Here is a 19,578-nt window from a genome sequence, read left to right as displayed (position 1 = left end):
GTGCTTGCTTGCTTGCTTGCTGGGGGGATGATTAGAAAAGAGTACAAGTGGTAGAATATAAAATACCAGCACTGCCCTGCCTGCCCTGCCCCTCCCACACTTGTCTCCGGTTTCTCTGTTCTGTTCTATTCTATTTATTTATTCTGCATTCTTATCCAGCTCTCTTATTCCTCCTCTCTCACTAAACAAAACAAAACCAGAACGTCTCCATAAACCGAAACAAAGGCTTGTTGTGGTGGTCGGTTGCCTTATAACTATTAACACCCCCCACAATGCCCTTCATCCCCAACACCCCCGAGTCGCTGTCGACGCTCCTCTCCCGCGTCGACTCCAACACCTGCAGCGGCGTCACCAACGCCGGCAAGCCCTGCACGCGCACGCTCAAGACCACCCCCGGCAGCACAACCCCCACCGCGGGCATCGTCGCCACAATCGCAAACACCCGCGTCTTCTTCTGCGAGGCGCACAAGGTCCAATCGCAGAATGTGGCCCTCCGCCACACGGCCTCGTTCGCGCGCCGCCGCGAGCGCATCGGCCGCGGCTCCATGGACACGTTTATCGAGCAGGTCGAGGTGCTCGTCGGCGCGCCCGGCGGCGGCGCGACGACAAAGACGAGGATAACGGCGAAGACGAAGAAGGTCAAGGGCAAGGACGACCCGTTTGCGCAGCAGCAGCAGCAGGCGCCCGCGCCGCAGGTGCGCCCGCCGAGTCCGCCGGGGAGTCATGCGCGGCCGCCGCGGAAGGAGAAGAGGAAGCAGAGTCTGCTGAGGAGGCTGCTGTGCTTCTGTTTTGGGAATGACGACGGCGATGATGATGATGTCGAGTATGGGTTGAGCGCGGGGAAGAAGCAGACGGAGGCGGAGCTGAGGGCCGCCGCGGCGGGTGTGGTTGAGGGGGGTGGAAATGGGAATGTGAGGCCCGCGAGAACGCAGGCTGCGAAGGATTCAAAGGTCTTGTTTGAAACTACGCCGCCGACACCTCCCTTGCCTAAGATGTATCCTGACCGGAAACAGGTTTCGAGCGCGATGGCGAAGAACGGGAAGGCGGCCACTGCTGCGACCGGTGGACCGCCTGGACGGACGCCCGCGAGTGATTTTGATTACACGCCGGTCTTTGATCCGAATAGCACTGTAAATCGTGAGTTTCGCACTGCTCTCTTTCTCCCTCTCTCTCTCCCGGAAATGATTGATATGCTGGGAATGATATGACTGGAAATGATACTGACTCGATATAACACAAACAGCATTCTTCTCCTACATCCCGCCCTCGCTCTCGCCCAAAGGCCAAGCCCGCCTGCAGCAAGAGCTCTCCAAGCCCTTCTCCGACGGCGACGAGCCCGGCTATATCTACATCTTCTGGCTCACCAACTCTCCGCTCTCGCCCAGCAGCACCCCGGGCGCGCCCGGCGCCACCGCCGCCGCATCCGCCCTGCACCGCATCGCCTCGGGCCCGGGCCAAAAGCCGCGCATCCTGCTCAAGATCGGGCGCGCCAACAACGTGCAGCGCCGCCTACACGAGTGGTCGACGCAGTGCGGCTACAACCTCAGCCTGGTCCGCTTCTACCCGCACGTGTCTGCGACCGCCACGCCCACCGCCACGCCCACCGCCACGCCGCTCGCAGAGCAGGTCGGCAAGAAGGTGCCCAACTCGCACAGGATCGAGCATCTGATCCATCTGGAGCTGCGCGACTACCTGGAGAACCCCGAGATACAGTGCTCCGCGTGCGGGAAGACGCACAAGGAGTGGTTCAGCGTCGAGGCGTCGCGCGAGGGCCTGATGGCCATTGATGCGGTCGTTAAGAAGTGGATGGACTATGGCGAGCGCAGCGGGATGGTGACGGGCGTGAATGCTGGGGTGGCGCCGATGGTGCCGAAGAAGGGGGGGAGTCCGGGCGCGAAGGCGAAGAAGACGGCGGCGAGGCCGGATCTGCAGGCGGCGCCGGTGGGGCCGAAGAAGACGGGTGGGAGTGGGGGGTTGACGCCGGCGTCGGCGGCGGCGGCGGCGGGGAGTGGTGGCAGGGGGAAGAGTCCGGGGAGGGGAAAGAGTCCCGGGAGAGCGAGGGGGAAGAGTCCGGGCAAGGTTGGGGGCGCGAGTCCCGCGAGGAAGAGGGCCGGGAGGGATCAGAGTTATGTGGATGATGATGGGGATAGTGATGGCGAGGAGCCGTATGTGCCGGATAGTGACTAGGTGGGTTCCTCTTTCTCCTTCCCTTTCTTCCTCCTTTTCTTCTTTTCTTCTTCTTTTCTTTGTTGGGCCTCGGCGGTTGGACCTGTGTGTTGGGTTGGTTGTAGATGGACCTGCTTTTTCTTCCTTTGGAACTTTTGTTTATGACGTACGGATTAATGATGCCTTGTGTTGTGATTGTCGATGACGGTCTTACGTTCGTTTTATACCCCCTGATACCCTTTCTTTTGTTGTATGATTATTATTATAAGTAGTGTTGTGTAGATAGTTACATGCATACATAGAACGTAGTCCCGCCACGAGCTGGGCCTTTGAAGCGGTTTGACTTTGTGTTTCTTGCGATTTCTTGAGTAGTGTTTGTGCGTGAATTCGGATGCCAAAGATGGTGTGAGATCGTCCGGCCGAGAACCTTCCAGAAAATAAAGTCCCGCAAGAAGAGACCCATGAGCCGTGATGCCAATCTCCCCGGTTGGTGCAGCAGAGCAGGAAACAATCAATCCTTCTTCCTAGATGTGCAGCCTCTCATGCACGATATTTGGCGGGACGTTAACTACATACATGTATAGCCGTCGGTTGTTGTGAGGGGTCTGAGGAAGGAATCGATGTGCGGACGTGAAGAAATACAGCTACATAGTCAGCACATGCGCCCAAATAACGAGCAGGAATTTCCGGTAATTGGCGTGGGTATGTCAGTGTAAGATTCCCAGCGATTGGTCCCCGTCTACCTTTTTTTTATGTAGGTAGACTTGATGTGCATAATATGGTAATCACCAGATATCACTCGACACTCTAGATTCACCAACCACCCAGGACGCGCCCAAAAAAAAAAAAAAAAACAAGGTCCACCCCCAATAAAGCCCTAACCCGTAAGAAGACCTTGGGTGGACAGAATACCTTAAGCTCCAGAAGCTAGCAATAAATCTACCATACTATAAAAGAATATGGTCTGAAAAAGTTTTGCTAAACCCTAATCCTACATCCGGCCCTGACCATGGGGGGGGGGGGGGGACATTGTTCAAGCTCCGGTTACGGGCCAGAGATCTGATCGATACCACATTTAACCTACGGGTAATAAGCTCCAGAAAAAAATGTCAATAAATTTAAACACAAAAAGTCTTGCCGAAGAATATGCTTTTCAGGGGAGTTAGTGCCCATTTATTACACACAACGCCGGTATAGACTCCCACCCCTCGGGGTTGAACCCATGACCTAGTGATGGTCATGGGGACTCAACCCACTCGGTGTCCTCCGTTGACGAGGCGTCTACCACTAGACCACGCTCGCCCACACGATTGTCGGTGGCCCGGAAGTAATATTTAAGGGAGCGAGGGCAAAGTGAGCTAGCTAGGGGAAGTCCTAACCCTGCAATCACAATCTACCACGACGTACATCATGTCCCACTGGCGACCCTCTTGTGAACAGTAAGAATACAAAAAGTCCTGTAGAGTATTTTCATACTGTACTGGACTCCCACCCCGGGTTTGAACCCATGACCTCCTGCAGCTGTCATGGGCTTAAACGCTCGGTGTTCCTCCTTGACGAGCCGTCTACTAGCTAGACCACGCTCGCCCACACGACTTTTAGTGCGCTGGAAGTGGTACTTAAGGAGGTGAGGAGAAGGTGTGATGAGGATACCTACATAACCGGTACCCTGGAAATCTATCATGTCTTCGAGGTACGTCGTGGCCCATCAACCTCTTGTCTACATATAGTCGGGCATGATTTCTACACGCCCGCGCCCTCGTTAGAAGGAGTACAGTCACTGTATTCGATAGCATTGTGGACCCATCGTATCGATGGGGGTTCATTTTGAGTCCTCTCCCTGGACTTTTTTTCCTTTGCCCCCTCCCCTCCCTCCTCCCCTCCCACTGTTCCCCTAGCTTCTCTCTACACACGGCTGTCTTCTTTAAGAGCACCTCTTTCCTCACTCTTGTTGGATAATAGATAGAGTATGCTCTGGATATGGATCTGCGAGTTCTCTAATTTCACGACTTCATGCCGGGGGTGGCTCGTTTCTAGCGTGCGTACGATATGGGACAGTATTGTTCTTTATTCCATAGGCTATCTTCACAGCTAGCTAATTTTAGTTCAATCTACTTTTACCTGGGAAAACACCTGCTCCTATGCCGTCGACTTATGAAGATTGTGCACGGGAACTTCTTTCCAGTTGTATATAGCCGATTTCGAGTCCACATATCTCTGGATCCCGTGGATATTTCCTTACTCCTGATGGCCAGAGTACAGTTAGGGTTAGATATCCCAGACTTGATGACATAGTGCTGCCCTGTTCACTATGTCTGTGACCGTTACTGGAGTGCTAGCTTGAATCTCGACGGCATATCCGTCCGAGTGATAGTCTATGCAGATATGCAGCTCCCAACACAAACGCAAACCGCACCCGCAAAGTAAGCCCTACACCAAGTCAGCACCAAAAACCACATAGTCCCCATCTCTCCTCTCTCCCCTTCTCCCGTCGCCCCAATACCTAGTCCACAACCCTAACCCACCACAAGAAACCCCACAACTAAAGAAAACTCTTGGCACCCCACCTCCCCCCAAAAACCCCACAAAGATCATTACCACCCGCTACAGCCCCAGCAGTACAGCCCCCAACCCTCCAATTCCGCCCACAACCCACAAGCCTCCGCCCCGCGAGACCCCCAAAATGACCAAATTCCGCGGCTGCATCGACATCCACCGCGGCGTCGTCAAACAGATCGTCGGCGGCACCCTCTCCGACGCCTCCCCCTCCACCCTCAAAACCAACTACACCTCCCCTCACCCGGCCAGCCACTACGCGCACCTCTACCGCACGCACGGCGTCGCGGGCTGCCACGTGATCCTGCTCGGCGCCGGGTGCGACGAGGCGGCGGCGAGCGCGCTCGCGGCCTGGCCGGGCGCGCTGCAGGTCGGCGGCGGCGTGAACGGCGGGAATGCGGCGGCGTGGGTGGAGAGGGGTGCGGCAATGGTTATTGTGACGTCGTGGCTGTTCCCGGAGGGACGGTTCTCGCTGCAGAGGTTGGAGGAGGTGGTGGCGGCGGTGGGGAGGGGGAGGGTTGTGGTGGATTTGTCGTGTCGGAGGAGGGAGGGACGGTGGGTGGTTGCTATGAATAGGTGGCAGACTATGACGGATATGGAGGTTAATAAAGGTATTTCTACCCTCTTGTTTTGTTGCTTGTTGGTGGTGGCTGTTGGGGTGGGGTGCTGATGGGCGCGGTGGGGTAGAAACACTCGATATGTTGTCCAACTACTGCGCCGAGTTCTTGATCCATGCGGCGGACGTCGAGGGCCTGTGTAAGGGCATTGACGAGGAGCTCGTGGAGGCGCTGGGGAAGTGGGTGACGATCCCGACGACGTACGCCGGGGGAGCGTATAACATTGCGGACCTGGAGACGGTGGAGAGGTTGTCGGGCGGGAAGGTGGATCTGACGTATGGGAGTGCGCTGGATATCTTTGGTGGGGAGAAGGTCAAGTTTGAGGACTGCGTGGAGTGGAATCGCAAGAAGGACGCGGAGGTGGCGGTGTAGATGGGTTTTTTTGTTTAAATAAAGTGTTTTTGTTTATTATAGATGGAATGGAATGGAAATGGCATTGGTCTGGTAGTAATTGGGTGGGCTACTAATTGGCTGGGCCACCAATATAATGGCGTGTGGGCTACTAATCATTACGGTTTGGCTACTACTAATCATTGCGGTCGGGCTACTAATAATTAACCAAGATTCGGCTACGAGTGATGTGCGGTGCGGTTGGCTGAGACTACATGCTACTGAATCATTGGCTTCAACGAGTGATATGTGTGATTCCTCATGATGCAAGTTCCTGGTCCTGCTATGTGCCTATGCTCAATCCCTCCATCTAGTACCGCCTCGGAATCTCCCAATTATTAACCCCCCACCACCACCGTCTCACTCTCGCTACACCCCCCAATCAGTCAGCCCACCCACTCAATTAACCACTCCCCACTCCCTCCCCCCAACACCCCGCCCCCGTAAAAAAACAAAGAATGAACTCACCTCCCACCCCCGCGCCCGCAAACTTCGCCCCCCGATTCCACGCCCTAAAGCCCATCACAAACAGATTATACCCCACGCCCTGCAGCATGGGCATCAGGCACTGGTCCTTGAGCGTGATGAGGGCAATCTTCCACCACACGCCCTCGGCCGCCGCAATGCTCGCTAGGTAGCTCTGCTCGAAGCGGAGGTCCGGCAGCGTCGGCAGCCGGCTTGCTGGCGGCTCGTCGATGAGCGAGGGGGAGATGGAGGCGGCGTCGTCGTCGCCGTCGTCATCGTCGTCGTCGATGGAGTCGTGGCCGACGGCGAGCTTGGGGGGGGAGTCGGCGGAGGTGGGGGGCGCGGTGGAGGGCGTGGACGTGAGGTGCGTGTCTTGGGCGAGGGTTTGGGCGGCGAGGGGGGCGATGTCGGCCATGGCTGTTTTGGTGGAAGCTCGTAGCTGGTGAGGTACGTAGTGGGGGGAGTTTGAGATTGCTAACAGCCTAACTAACGAGAGTACCTCTCTTGCAGGGCAGACGGGGGAGACAGAGCGACGTCCGTTACACCAATCATCGACCACCGCCAAGGCTCCACATGCCGGCCACGTGAGAGAGAGGGTCTGTGTGCGTGCGCCTGGCTGCTGCCCTGCTAGCCAAATTCCCCTCCCCTCCCTCCCCCCCCCCCAAACCCCCGGTCCCAACCCAACACGCTGGGTTCCGGAAGCTACGCTGCTTACTGGGGTCAACCTCGTAATCTCCAGCATTTTATGTAGGTAATATGCAGAGGGGCCCGTGAGAGACCTTTTGATCTGAATTTGATGGCCGTTTCATTTCACGATTTGGGCGTGGTCCTGTAATCTCAATCTCCGAGGTAATAATTACTGCCAGATTGCGGTTTTGAGGTTTGAGATTGGGGTTGGGGTTTGGGTTTGGGTTGGGGTGCGGTGGGGATTGGAGTTTGGGGATTGAGGATTGGGGATTGGGTGAGGTGGAATGTACTACTGCTGATGATGGGTACAGGTACAGGTACAGGTGGTAGAGTAGGTGCAATGTAGGTAGTAGGTAGAGCACGAAGACATATACGTAGGTAGAGCTACACAATCCTACCTACCTACGACTGTAGAACAGACTGTAATAGTACTCTATCGCAGTGCGCCATACCACCACCGTACCACTCTACAGATACACTACACTACAGCTAGATACACGACAACTACACCCATCCCATCATATCTCTCTCCGGCCCTATATCTCTCCCCCAACCCATCGCAGCTCAACCCGCTATCTCGTACACCCCCCCGTCCTCAAAACGGCTTTCCATTGCACCATGCGCTGCACATACCCGCCCCATTGCATTACATATACGAGCTAGATGATCGAAAATAAAAAAAAGCGTTAACTGCCCGGTTCATCCGTTATCGAGTGTGACATGCAGCTTATTTACTCGAGGTGTGGTGGTGGTGGTGAGGTGAGCATAAGCTCGAGGGTCGTATTGATTTCTCTGAGTAGAGTAGGGTTGAGTAGAGTAGGCCGAGTGATCGAGCAAGCAAGCAAGCAAAGCTTCCCCCCAAAGCCCCCCACCCCAAAGCTCCCAAAACCAAACCAACAAACCACCCCCACAAACGCAGCAAACACGCTAGCCGCTTCGTCATAGCCAATTCCCAAAAAAACCCAAACCAAATCCCACCAAACGATCATTCCCCGAGCGCAGTACCGGCCGGCGCACACCCAACATCCACATACCGCAGATCCCATTTCCAGCAATATCAAAACTTAAGATAACTGAGACACGCCTCTTTTTTTCACGCGCGCGGACGGATCCGATCTATTTGCCGTCCTACATACATACATACATACACACATACACACAATATCCCACGCGCTAGAAAAAGGAAAGAAAAACGCAAGCTGCACGACTCAATTCTCCGGACGAAACATTCTGGTAAGCCCGCAGGCAGGCAGGCAGGCAGGCAGGCAGGTAAGAGGAGTGGGGTCCGTGCCGTGTGGTTCTGGTTACGAGAGATCACTGGTAATTTGTACTCTATTTCTATTATTGATATAGGTATCCGTTACGACGTGCGTGCATGCATACAACGTGGAATCACAGCTGGCTGGTAGAATAAGACGTAGCAATGTCATAGAATCCGTAGTATGGTGGATATGATAAGGTTTTAACTTAACTACATACACATCTTTCCTTCCCTTCGCTTTTCCCTATCTCCCCCTCTCGCCCTAGCTAGATCTCTCCCGGATCCTATCCCCCCCCCGTTCCACAAAAAATATGCTGTACAAGAATGAATATATCCGAGAAAACCGTCATGATAAAAACAGGAATTGCGCTACATCAGTAATAGTACAGTACACCACACATCACACACACGCTCTAAAAAGCAAGGAAAGAAAAAAAAAAGGGAAGGACAAGATAGGATAGGTTTTGTGTGGAAACACCATGCCAGTTGATAGTAGGTCATGGTCTGTTTTCCGACAGATCGTTGAAAGTAAAAAAAATGGTTAGTAATGACAAGAAAATGAAAATACATAAAGCCCACACATACACAAAAAAACCGGTGTTCAAGAGAAAGTAAAAAAAAGGGTAAAGCAGATACATGAAGATAAAACCTAGAAAATAAAAACCCAACCGTTTTTTTTTTCTGACAAAAAATGTTACACCAGTAAAAGTAAGGAAAATCCAAGAGTCCGAAAGTCCGAGAGAAAAAATAGACAGAAAATGGACAAGAACGCGAAACGATTTAAACCCGCCTCCTCTTCTTATCCTTCAATCCCACCTTCCGTGATGAGATCAATCCCTCCCATCGCTTTCCGATGCTCTTCGCATCTTTTCGTCCCCCTAGGCTCTTTGCACACTCCTCCCAGTCGTTCTTTGATAGGTTTAGTTTGCTCAGTACCATCTCCACCAGTAGCTTGTCCTCGTCTACCGACCACTCAGCATCGCTTGACTCGTCCTCTTTTGATACCCGAAGGTTTCGGTTTGGTGGTGATGGCGGTGTCGTGAGCCTTACGCGTTTATTCCTGGGTGTTGTGAATGGGTCTTGGAACTCGTGGTCTGAGTCATCACTCTCCAAGCTTTTCATGCACGTATTCTCGTCAGACAGAATCGGGAATGCCACATCTCTGGCTCTCTTATTCTTTCCTGCAATTGGCGTTCTTGGTGCCGGCCTTCGCGGTGTGCTTGGTGCGAGTTGTGCTTGCTGCTTCCGCTTCTGGACGCTATTCTTCTTGGGGGGTGTTGCAGCGACAGGTGGTGGTGGAGGCGGAGGTGTTGAGAATCGGTCAACCGACAGGGCCTTCTGCAATCGTCTGCATGTTTGAAAAAGGCCTGCAGGCGCGCTCGCAATGAAGGAAGGTGCCTCCTCTAGAGGCGGGGAACGATATGATGAGGACGATATTGCTGCCTGCTGTACGTGTCGCGACGAACGACGAAGAGGACTGGCGAGGGATTGAGTAGTTGCGCGGTACTCGCAAGGAATTGCACTTGGAAGAAGCATGATAGGCTGTTCGATTGTTTGGTTGAGAGTGTGGGGGAAGCGAGGTTATTGTGAGTTATCGAGAGCGATTGAGTATGGGGGCGGCGAGTTATATGATCTTCCTTGCAGGACAAGCAAATCGGTAAAAACACGACGTGCAAGACAGGTATGTATGTGTTTATGTATGGGTGAGGAAGACGCGGTCGTAGCGGGGACGCGGTGCAAGGGGGAAGAGAGATGATGATGTGGAGTCGCGTTGTTTATACAGTATTGATCCGGATTATCTTTTGAGGTCGTGTTTCCAGGAGGCTGGAGAGAGATTGTAAGAAGAAAAAAAACGGTTTGTTGATTATTATAGTGAGCAGGGGGAAAGAAGGAAAAGTAAAAATGAAGGTGGCGGATTGGGGGGGGTGGTTGTGTGTGTGTGTGGGCGTGTGTGTGTGGGTTTGGGGGAGAGGGAGGGGGGGTGGTTGTTTCTTCTTAGAATGGGGGATAGACCAAACAGCCAGCCGGACGGACCAGAGACGTGCTGCTACCTACGTGCTTGTGCGGGTATGTGGTAATAGAATCAATCTGCGGTGGTGGGAGATTGTTATGAATATGGAAATCTCTCAAGGGGGGGGGGCCGTGACATGGCAGATGACTGCGCAGAACCAGGGTCAGGGCCAGGGCAAGGGACATGGGTGTACGTGGCGCCTTTCCCGTTCAGGGCTTCTTGGTTGTTCCTCGCATCTCTTCCCCTCAGGTGTGTAACGCTGTGAGTCCCGTTCTGGTAAGGTGCTCAGTCCGCTTTCGACTCAGAATGTCTGCTTTAGTCCTTTTGAGACATGGCCAACTTTGTCTCTCTCAGTCTCGCTGCACCCACTACGGAAAAGCGCCAATGCCCTAAATAGGAGATTTGCCCTGCATCCTCCCTGTCGTGTACCTGTCAACCTCTGCAGGGTGCAGAAAACCTTGCGGGACCGACCAAACGAGACGAGCGAGGCACAAATATATCTGCCTTCGTTCCCCCCCGCCACAAAACTATCCAAAAATGACTCGCAGTTTCCCCTCCCCATTCTGTCGGTAGGCAATGGATAGAACGCGATAAGAGATTTGGCACATCTCCCTCATCTCGACGAATTGTTTATATAAACGAGTCCCTAAGATTGGCCCGTGTTCGGCTACGGGTTGTTTGTTCCACGAGATTCCCCAAAGGTACGACGTTAGAATAGGGTACATCCACAACAACAACAATTCCGAATAGGTCTCATGCTGAGAGAGAGGGCCCTGCTTTCCCTCTTCGGTATCTCGTCTCGCCTTGTCACTTCACTCGCTCGGTATTGCCTGGCAGAACGGTTGGTGGTGGTTGTGGGAATTTCGTTTTGTTTGTTTAATTTCGTCGATTGAAATTTGAAATCTGAGGGGAAACATCGAATGTTCCGATAACCCACTGGGATCTGCAGCACCCGTTCTCTGCATGACATACACACCAAGTTGGCCCGTTCGGAGCCCACTCCGAAACCGACTTTCTATATTTGTCCCCATGTCGTTTCGTTTCAAACGTAAGCCTCAAAGCCAAAGCGTTACACAAAACATGCGTGTCGTGGAAACCTCCAGTCTCTATATATAATTGAATAAAACAGACAAACGTGGAGTGTTGGTAGTGGAGAACACATCTGTCCCGTCTTTCAAGTTGATTCTCATATGTGTAAATCTCCGTACCCTTGACTATCTGCTGGCAGGTTGGGATCGAGCAGATATAGGTAGACGAGATGTCTGATCAGCAACGCACGTAGCAACAAGCAATCCAAGTCCAGGGTTCCATGACAAATTTGTAGATGGGGAAGCATGAAGATGCATGCACTGATGACGCTGGAGCCGTAAAACCGAACGTTAGATATATTTGTCCAAACCATCCCCGCAAAATCGATTAGTCGTTGAGATCTCAACGTCATCTCTGCGGGGGGTTAATCCATCCGCCTACGAGATTGCTGTGGGAGGCTGTACTGTCCTTATGATAAAACGTTGAGTTAGTCTGACTCTGAACAAAGAAAAAAGCCAGGAGAATAAGCTGATTGGCTTTGAAAGTGGGAGATTTGTAACAGTTGACACCTGTTGTGATCTCTATCAACACCACTCATTTCCACTAGCGCCTGGCTAACGTACACCCCATGCCGTATCGCTGATGAGGATACGTCAGTGCCGTCGTTATTTTCTAGAGTCAAGCTTTTCTCGCTCATCTAACGCACTCGCTTAGTGTTGATCCCGAAGGTATACCCACACACCAAGCGATCATGGGGTATCACTCGTTTTCATGTTTGTTTTGACAACAACGGATTTCACGCGTGACGCGCCACTGGCGATCATCATCTGTCCGACCTTTTAGGTTTACCAAGAAGCGGGGTTAGGTTCGGGTTTCAGCACTAAAATCTTAGTTTTAACTAGGTCCGTATGTACCTGCATGAACCTAGCTGAAACGGGAATGGTGGTGAGTTTCTTTCGCTAAAAGACGCCGCTCCCAAAAGTTTAGATAAGAGTGATTATTAAATTTACCCTTGGTTTTATTTTATGCAACCTCTTATCACCTCCTAGTCCTCTCTCAAGATCGAGCTCGCGCTCCCATGGGTGATTATTGCTCACTAGGCTGGATAATCGGCCTCTGGGTAAAGGTTTTCCATGGTGTCGACTAGTTGTAAGGGATCTATACCTCGATACTTTGTTCTTACAGCATCTCCTTTGTCATGACGTTGTGAAGGGCGGGGAAGATAAACTGCAGTGATGTTTAATTAAAGTGGGGAATCTCGATCTCGGGTTAAGAGTTCGTATATGTCTAACGAGTTTACGGAATGTCTCTACAACTTGAACGATAGTAAGTCACGGCCATATATATTCATTTGACTGGCCGGGGGGGGTTGGCAGCTTCAACATTAGGCTCGCTCCATAATACCAGAGATTTCAACCATGACGATCGCGAGCAGGTTCTCTCCTCAATCTCTCTGAGACAATAAGCGGAGCTCCTCTTTGCGGTAGACATGAAACTCTATATGCGCAAACCCTGCACTCAGAGTGGCCGGGTATGATTACATAGTAATCGATAATCAATTGGATCACAGTCGATCACTCGCTATAATGTGTCTATGAGCGGACGGGTGAAATTTCGAGTAGGCCCTCATCGGGACTGGGGAGTCTGACCCCGGTGTGTGAAATCACAAACTCAAATGGCTATAGTATCGATAGTCATCTCGAAGGTTGGTCGTGGAGTAATACTACTCACTGTTTTTTTTTTTAAAAAAATAATATCCTTGGTAGTTTTGGACTACTCCTTCCCCCCTCTTGTGTATTGAGCCGAGGGGAGAGGCATTGTGTCGCCGCTACATTACTCCCAGTTTTAAAGAGTGTCTATCTATACTATAGACCTATAGCTATGGCTTAAAAGCCTTGAAATCGGCTACATATAGCTAGGGACCCGCCGGGAAAGGTTCCGTTGATCTCTATAAAATGGCATAGCGGCAGGAACGATTCCTCGAGCTCTCTTCAACTTGCATATATATACTGAGAGGATTACTAAGTATCAACAAACCTAAGTCGTCGGGTTATAACCCGGTCAAGAGTTATTATTGCAAGGGTGTCACTTTTATATCCGAGGCACCTCGGCGCAGTTAAGCGATCCGCGGAACTGGCTGCTTCAGGATCTTCGTATCTGCTGGTACATACATATTTTGAATCCAGTTATTATGCCTGTTGCTATATGGGCGGCGGTTTTTTTTGCGGCGAGAACTGGAGGTGAGAGCCCGTTTCGGCAGCTTTATTATAGGTGCTTCCTAGTGGGCTAGCTACCTGGGTAGATAGCCTATGAAATAAAGTACAATACTGTCCCATATTGTACGCACGCTAGAAGCAAGCTAGCTCTAGTAGTCTTGAAAGCAGAGTATTCCTCAGATCCAGATCCGGAGCATACATACAATTAATGAAGTAATCAATAAATCAAAAGATTAGAGCATACATATACTCTATCGATTACCCATTCCTTCCGCCTACACTGCACCGTCCTTCCACACTCCTTCCATTCCAGAAGCACGCACACGCGCTCCCCGGTATTGCGGGAAATCATGCATGATTCAGATACAGTCGTAATTTCCCGGGAAAGCAAGATGTAATACCGGATGGCAGGGGTATCCTGGAATGCTTCTGGAATGACGGCACTATATGTGAAGCACGTTTATAAAGAAGACAGTGGGAATGTGTTGCGATTTGACCTGACGTGACGCGACGTGACAGGTGTGTGGGGAGCGGCTGTGGGGTGCGGTTGTGGGGTAGTGGCGGGGGCGGGGGTGTAGGGAGAGTGATATTTCATGATCCGCTTTTTTTTCTTCTTTTATTTTAAGGAAGGAATATTCACTGCGTATTGGGTGTTTGAGTTGTCGTATATACCACTAAGGACGTTAGGTGTTCTTTGCGGACCTGAGGGCGGTGTTAGAGTCATCTTTGAGGGTTTAATATTGGGCGTTAATGCAGCGAGAGTGGGATACGTATATATTACCATCACCACCGCCATCACCACCGCTATCACCACCGCCATCACCATCGCCATTATTATCGCCATCGCTATTACTATCACATAAAGATTTCAGCAGAAAAGAAATTCGTTTATTACTTAATATGCATCTATCATATAGTTACTGGATGCCGAAATTACGATTTTAATACAAAAGAAAACAAAGCATGCAAGAAGCAGTTACTACCCCTTGCTGGTCTTATTTCGACCGTTATAATCATCCTCACCATCGTCATCCTCACCATCGTCATCCTCACCATCAGTATTCTCACCATCAGTGCCCTCATCATCTTCATACTCCTCCCAGCCATCACCGTAATGCTTGTCCTGCATCCTTACCACAAACACGCCCCTCTCAATGGTATTGATCACAATCCAGCCGCTCTCAAACAATGCATAGCTACTCCACGTACCCACAAACTCGATCACCCCACCGATTGCATCATCTTCGGGGTATACATCGAAGAAGCCGACCTCCTGGACACCGGCACCTGTAGGGTGCTCTGGAATACTCGATACATCCAGGACACGCAGCCCGGCTCCGTAGTTGGACTGGAATGCGAAGCCGTTCTTGATGTACTGGTTGTGGTCGATGGAGCGTGTGTCGGACTTGTAGTAACCCGTCTGCAGGGGTCTTTCGAGGGAGGAGATATTCCAGATAAAGGTTACTATATTACAGCCAGCGTTAATATAAAAAATTCGATAGTAGACTCAAGGGGGAGTAATGGACATACCTGGAAGTCCATCTGCCGCTAGGCCAGACTCTTCGAACTCATCATACTCGTCGTCCATCAACAAAAACTCCTGCCATTCAGTGTCCAGTAACGCTCCTTGATGGGTGTACATTGCGCCCTCGTACGAAGTTCTGGAGATAATGCTCGAATTCTTCTTGTCGGTCACGTCATAGATCGTGAGTGTGTCCTCGTTGTATCCGTAACAGATATCGTGGCCAAGATATTTTGTGTCGGGGCCCTTATACTCGAGGCACTGAGCATCATGGACGTAGCCGTCCTGTGAAGCACAGCCTGGGCTGGTGGGGTGGGTGGGATCGGATAGATCGATGAAGATGAGTCCGGATGCACAGGTGGAGTTGCGAGGGCGGGCGCCAACACTTACGGCATATCCGAAGTCCTCGTTGATGACAATGTTGTGGGACGCACTATCTGAGGGTTAGAAACGGTTTGAATAGTGGAAAGGAGAGATCTTACCCAAGCGGCAGGTCTGTGAACATTCCTGTGACATCTGTCTCGGGGTCAAAGACTTTTGGTGATGTGCAGGGCTCGTCCCTGGAAGGCTTAAGCTCAATAAGCTGGGCTATATGTCAGTATAATTTTTGACGGTTGGTTTGCTTGTCAAGCCCACCTTTTTCAAGTCGAAAATCTGGACACCGTGGTATTCTGCCTCCGAGCCAATGATCGCATAATGCTTCAGCACACGAATTTCTACAAGTTCAACCAATATTAGCAAAAGAAAATCAAAAAATCAAAAAATCAAAAAAAAAAATAGGGGTCCAATTCCCCAATACATACCCCTCCAAATTATGGGATCACTCCCCTTCGTATTTGGCAACCTCCCGATATAATCCAACGCCCCGTCCTCAGTCACTTCAGCGAAGGCTGCACCATCGGCCTGTCCAATTATAATAAATTCTCTACCGTCGTCCGAGGTCCATCCCCACGAGCTACTACCCTCGCCTGTCGCGCTACCAAGCTCGACATGAGGGACAAAGTATCTTAGGTCAATATTATTGCACCTAAAAGTGGTGTTGATCCCAGAACCTGCATACCCGTCGACGCAAGGCGTGTAGGTGTCGATCTTTGGGTATATTGAAGAATTGAATAAACCTTCAGCCCGTGATTTGTCGAAACTGGTGTTCTTGTTCTTCATAATGGTGCGGTGGACGTCACCGGAGACATATTTGGCCTGGCGGGCTGGGTTGCTGATTTCTTTGCCAAGTACGGCGGTGAAAAAGAGGAAGGATAAGGAGAGGAGCTTCATTTTGGGGATTGGAAAGAGAGAGCACGGAATGGGGCTGTACTGGTTGGGGAGAATTCTCGAGGGAGAGGATGAAGTTTATATATGTGTGCAGAAGGAGGGAGTGTGGGTGCTCAGTTGGGAATTTGTGTATTGGTAGTAGGCGAGTAACTACCAAGCCCCATAGGAAGGATCCAAAGAATATTTTTCTTAAGCACCAGAGGAAGGAAAACAGTGTCTTTCTTGGGTTACATGCCCACAGCCTAAGCAATGCATAACTTGAAGTTGCGCATCTCCGAATAAGTAATCTAGTAATACAATAGGGGGGAATACTTGGACAGCCCACACTTCCCCCATCGGAGCAAACGCCGAAAAAAAGGCTATAAACGAGTCCTATCGACTACATGCACGAATACTCTACAGCACCAGCTCTGCCTACCGAATGCTGTTTTGGTTCTCACAGACGTGTAAAGTGCAATATCATCAGCCCTATCGGATGTTATGAAAAAGTAGCTGCAATATGGCGGAACAGATGCATATGTGAGTACCTACTCGCGACAGGCATGAAGTACCCGAATATGCAGCTGCAAGTTTTTGGTGTATTTTTGACTTCTACTCCAATGGAAATTGCAGATTAGGACGTGCATTTTCGGGTACTTGTTACCTGCTGCGAGTACATGTACTCTAGAGTTTGTAATAGTTCGAGACTAAATCCACACATGGGCCAATTATATCCAGTTATGACAATCTTAAAATAGCTTGCATATTTGTTCGCAGAGGTTGCATACTAAACTAAACCCCTGTTGGCCAATAGTAACTACGCCCCAGGATCGTCGCCAAGGCTGAACCGATAGGTCGGTAGAGTAGTACTTTAATTGAACCTCCCGTGTCGTGTTAGAAAGGCAGTGTATGGTACCTAGATCGAGTGCCGCGGCCAAGCTTCCGGCCAGGCTGTATTTGTGGAATGAGGCCTAACTAAGAAGGGATCTAATGTGCTTAAAGTAGGTACATGTATGTACTCTAGTTCTAGTCTAAGCATTTTATTTTCTCTTGCCTCCTATGCTAGTACATACACTTCAAAGCCTCATTCTCCTATACGCTGCGCATGGCGAGCTGCGTGGATTCGTGGACTCATGGGGATGACAGCAATGCTTATGTCTGGCTAAGCTGATCTACTAATCTTTATCGTACGCAAGGTGGCAGCTATCATTGGAGCTTGACATCAAGGGACCATCGATCTGGGAACTTCTGGAGCCGGAGCTTCAACCGGCTGGTAATGACGATTTCTGCAACAGCGTGAAGGTGTTCGCGATGGCCCCCACTCATTGATCTCACTTGGCACTGATGCAAGATCATGACGGCTACTGCAGGAGGGAGGAAGAAAGGAAGGAGGGAAAGAAGGCTGCGGAAATGTCTTCTGAGACTCAATCAGATGTAGGGATGATTGCGTTCTTGATTGGGATCAAACCTACTCCATCCTCGATTTCCTGGGTACCGTAAACCTGAGAAACTTCGTTGCGATGCAGCAGGGATATTCTACACCAAAACTTGCAGATTGACGTTCAAAGACTGCCTCTGGTTGGCCTATACCCCTGCTGTCTCGCAACGAATATTCTCAGATTTTGCGGTATAACTCGCCGCCTTGGGCTGTAAGTTCGAGACCTAGGTATAAACTTTGTAGCCTTGGCTACCTATTCTACCCACGTACTTACCCGTTGGTTAAAGTTCTTCCGTATTTCTTTTCGCAACATCCGCTGTGTGATCACGGGATTGGGCAGGTTCTGGTAGAATGCCAGCACAATGTATGTCTTTAGGAACAGCGGCGGACGTGTTTACATCGGTGCTGCGGCCCAGATCCATGACTGGGCTGTGGATTGCTAGTACGTACCTATTAGGGGTGTGCCACCTCGCGACCGCGAGTTGTTGCATTATGAGTATCTATGGGTATTAAATATTGATATTGATGGAGGAGACTCCTTCCACCTTCCCCCCTTTCCCGCCCCTCTACTTCCCACCATCTCCACCGCCCTTCCGCTGCCCTCTATCCCCCCCCCCCTCCCCAACCGCTCTCACCCTCCTCCACTGCTTCGTTAGATTATTTAATTAGATATATTATTTAATTATATAGGCCTTTTTAAATTTTATTATGTGCGCCGCAGATACAGAGTTCCGTCAGTATCATTGAGTATCATTGATTTTGCAGCGTGGTTATTTAATTAGATTTATTATTTAATTATATGGCCTTTTTAATCCAGTATCATTGATTTTTGGTGGGATGCGCTGGTTGCTACGCAGAGGTCAGAGTCAGGGTCAGGGTTCAACCGAGCGCGAAAAGACTGTATCGTAGTACATATTAGATGGGAAATCATGCCTAGCTTTGGACTAGGTCTCAAGATTTTAAACCCCCGCGGCATCCTCTTCCTTTGTTAACCAGAAATGCTGGTCATATTATATTAATACGAACTTTAACAAGGCACTATTACGAACTTAAAGTATTCAAAGTGCATAAACGTGGAACTTTGTAGCCTGCTAGCAGAGAGTTTACGCTGTTTAGAGGTTTGGTGAGATGTCTATCTGTCTTGTATGCCTTGTTCACAGAGTGAGAGTCCTCGAGCATCACTGATCAGAAAGTAGGTGGTAGATTACGCATTTTCTGATCTGCATGCTTTGAATACTTTACTCGATAGAGTTTCCTTGATGTGCAATGGCATATCTATTAATCTGCAGCTGTAACAGTTCTCATTAGCTATCATGTTACTATACCATATTCACACCAAACTACGTACATCAATGGGATATATTTGTGGCCGCAGTCATTATATTTCCATAGAACAAAAATCCCCAGATGTCAGCTGTGAAACCACCTGCATTAATATCTAGCTACCTACCACTGCATGGTCCACCATAAATCTAATCCGAGACATACCTAAATCATCTCCCAAGCACCGCTCATCATCACGATGGGGGAACAAAACATACATAAAGACACACGTGAGACTAACACGCAGCTAAGCTTTCTCCCAAGACAACTAAGACAGCCCCAACTGCTACGGACAGCTCTGTAGCACCGGTACCGTTAGTTTAGAGTATCCAGAAACAAGCTTCTATCACATGACCGGTTGTAACGGACCGAGAATGTGTAATTAAGTTAAGGAGGCGCAACTGTAGATGGAAGGAGGCTGTAGTTGGGATATCTGGGGCAATAAAGGATGAGAGATGATGGATGGTGGATGGGATGGATTGGTGTTGGTGAGGCATGTATCGTGGGTTAGAGTGGGATGTTTTGTGCCCCTCCATGATTGTTGCAGAGGATATACATGTGCAGTAATTGAGGTCCCGTCATGGACACATAAAGTATCTATACTTGATGATTCCTGGTGGAGCTCATCCTCTATTTTGGTCGGTGGGGC

At 50.3% G+C, this 19,578-nt stretch overlaps 5 protein-coding genes across 5 annotated transcripts; 2 read left to right on the top strand and 3 right to left on the bottom strand.

Annotated features, from left to right (window-relative positions):
- Positions 1–272: 272 nt before the first annotated feature.
- H6S33_012578 (uncharacterized protein) lies at positions 273–2,187 on the top strand (the record flags this gene model as incomplete). The annotated part of the gene is made up of 3 exons (XM_044843944.1): positions 273–950; positions 1,014–1,137; positions 1,244–2,187. The coding sequence occupies 3 exons, from the start codon at positions 273–275 to the stop codon at positions 2,185–2,187; spliced, it is 1,746 nt and encodes a 581-aa protein (XP_044695227.1).
- Positions 2,188–4,849: 2,662 nt separating this feature from the next.
- H6S33_012577 (uncharacterized protein) lies at positions 4,850–5,711 on the top strand (the record flags this gene model as incomplete). The annotated part of the gene is made up of 2 exons (XM_044843943.1): positions 4,850–5,333; positions 5,410–5,711. The coding sequence occupies 2 exons, from the start codon at positions 4,850–4,852 to the stop codon at positions 5,709–5,711; spliced, it is 786 nt and encodes a 261-aa protein (XP_044695226.1).
- A 421-nt stretch (positions 5,712–6,132) lies between these two features.
- H6S33_012576 (uncharacterized protein) lies at positions 6,133–6,609 on the bottom strand (the record flags this gene model as incomplete). The annotated part of the gene is made up of 1 exon (XM_044843942.1): positions 6,133–6,609. One exon carries the CDS (start codon positions 6,607–6,609, stop codon positions 6,133–6,135), a length of 477 nt encoding a protein of 158 aa, XP_044695225.1.
- A 2,313-nt stretch (positions 6,610–8,922) lies between these two features.
- On the bottom strand, positions 8,923–9,678 carry H6S33_012575 (uncharacterized protein; the record flags this gene model as incomplete). The annotated part of the gene is made up of 1 exon (XM_044843941.1): positions 8,923–9,678. One exon carries the CDS (start codon positions 9,676–9,678, stop codon positions 8,923–8,925), a length of 756 nt encoding a protein of 251 aa, XP_044695224.1.
- Positions 9,679–14,377: 4,699 nt separating this feature from the next.
- On the bottom strand, positions 14,378–16,192 carry H6S33_012574 (uncharacterized protein; the record flags this gene model as incomplete). Its single annotated transcript, XM_044843940.1, has 5 exons — positions 14,378–14,862; positions 14,929–15,353; positions 15,403–15,503; positions 15,557–15,636; positions 15,724–16,192. The coding sequence occupies 5 exons, from the start codon at positions 16,190–16,192 to the stop codon at positions 14,378–14,380; spliced, it is 1,560 nt and encodes a 519-aa protein (XP_044695223.1).
- Between the last annotated feature and the right edge of the window lie 3,386 nt (positions 16,193–19,578).

This window comes from Morchella sextelata (assembly GCF_020137385.1).
Source record: "Morchella sextelata strain SCLS chromosome Unknown scls_8, whole genome shotgun sequence".
In the NCBI taxonomy this organism is placed as follows: Eukaryota; Fungi; Ascomycota; class Pezizomycetes; order Pezizales; family Morchellaceae; genus Morchella; species Morchella sextelata.
This window is presented reverse-complemented; position numbering and strand designations above follow the sequence as displayed.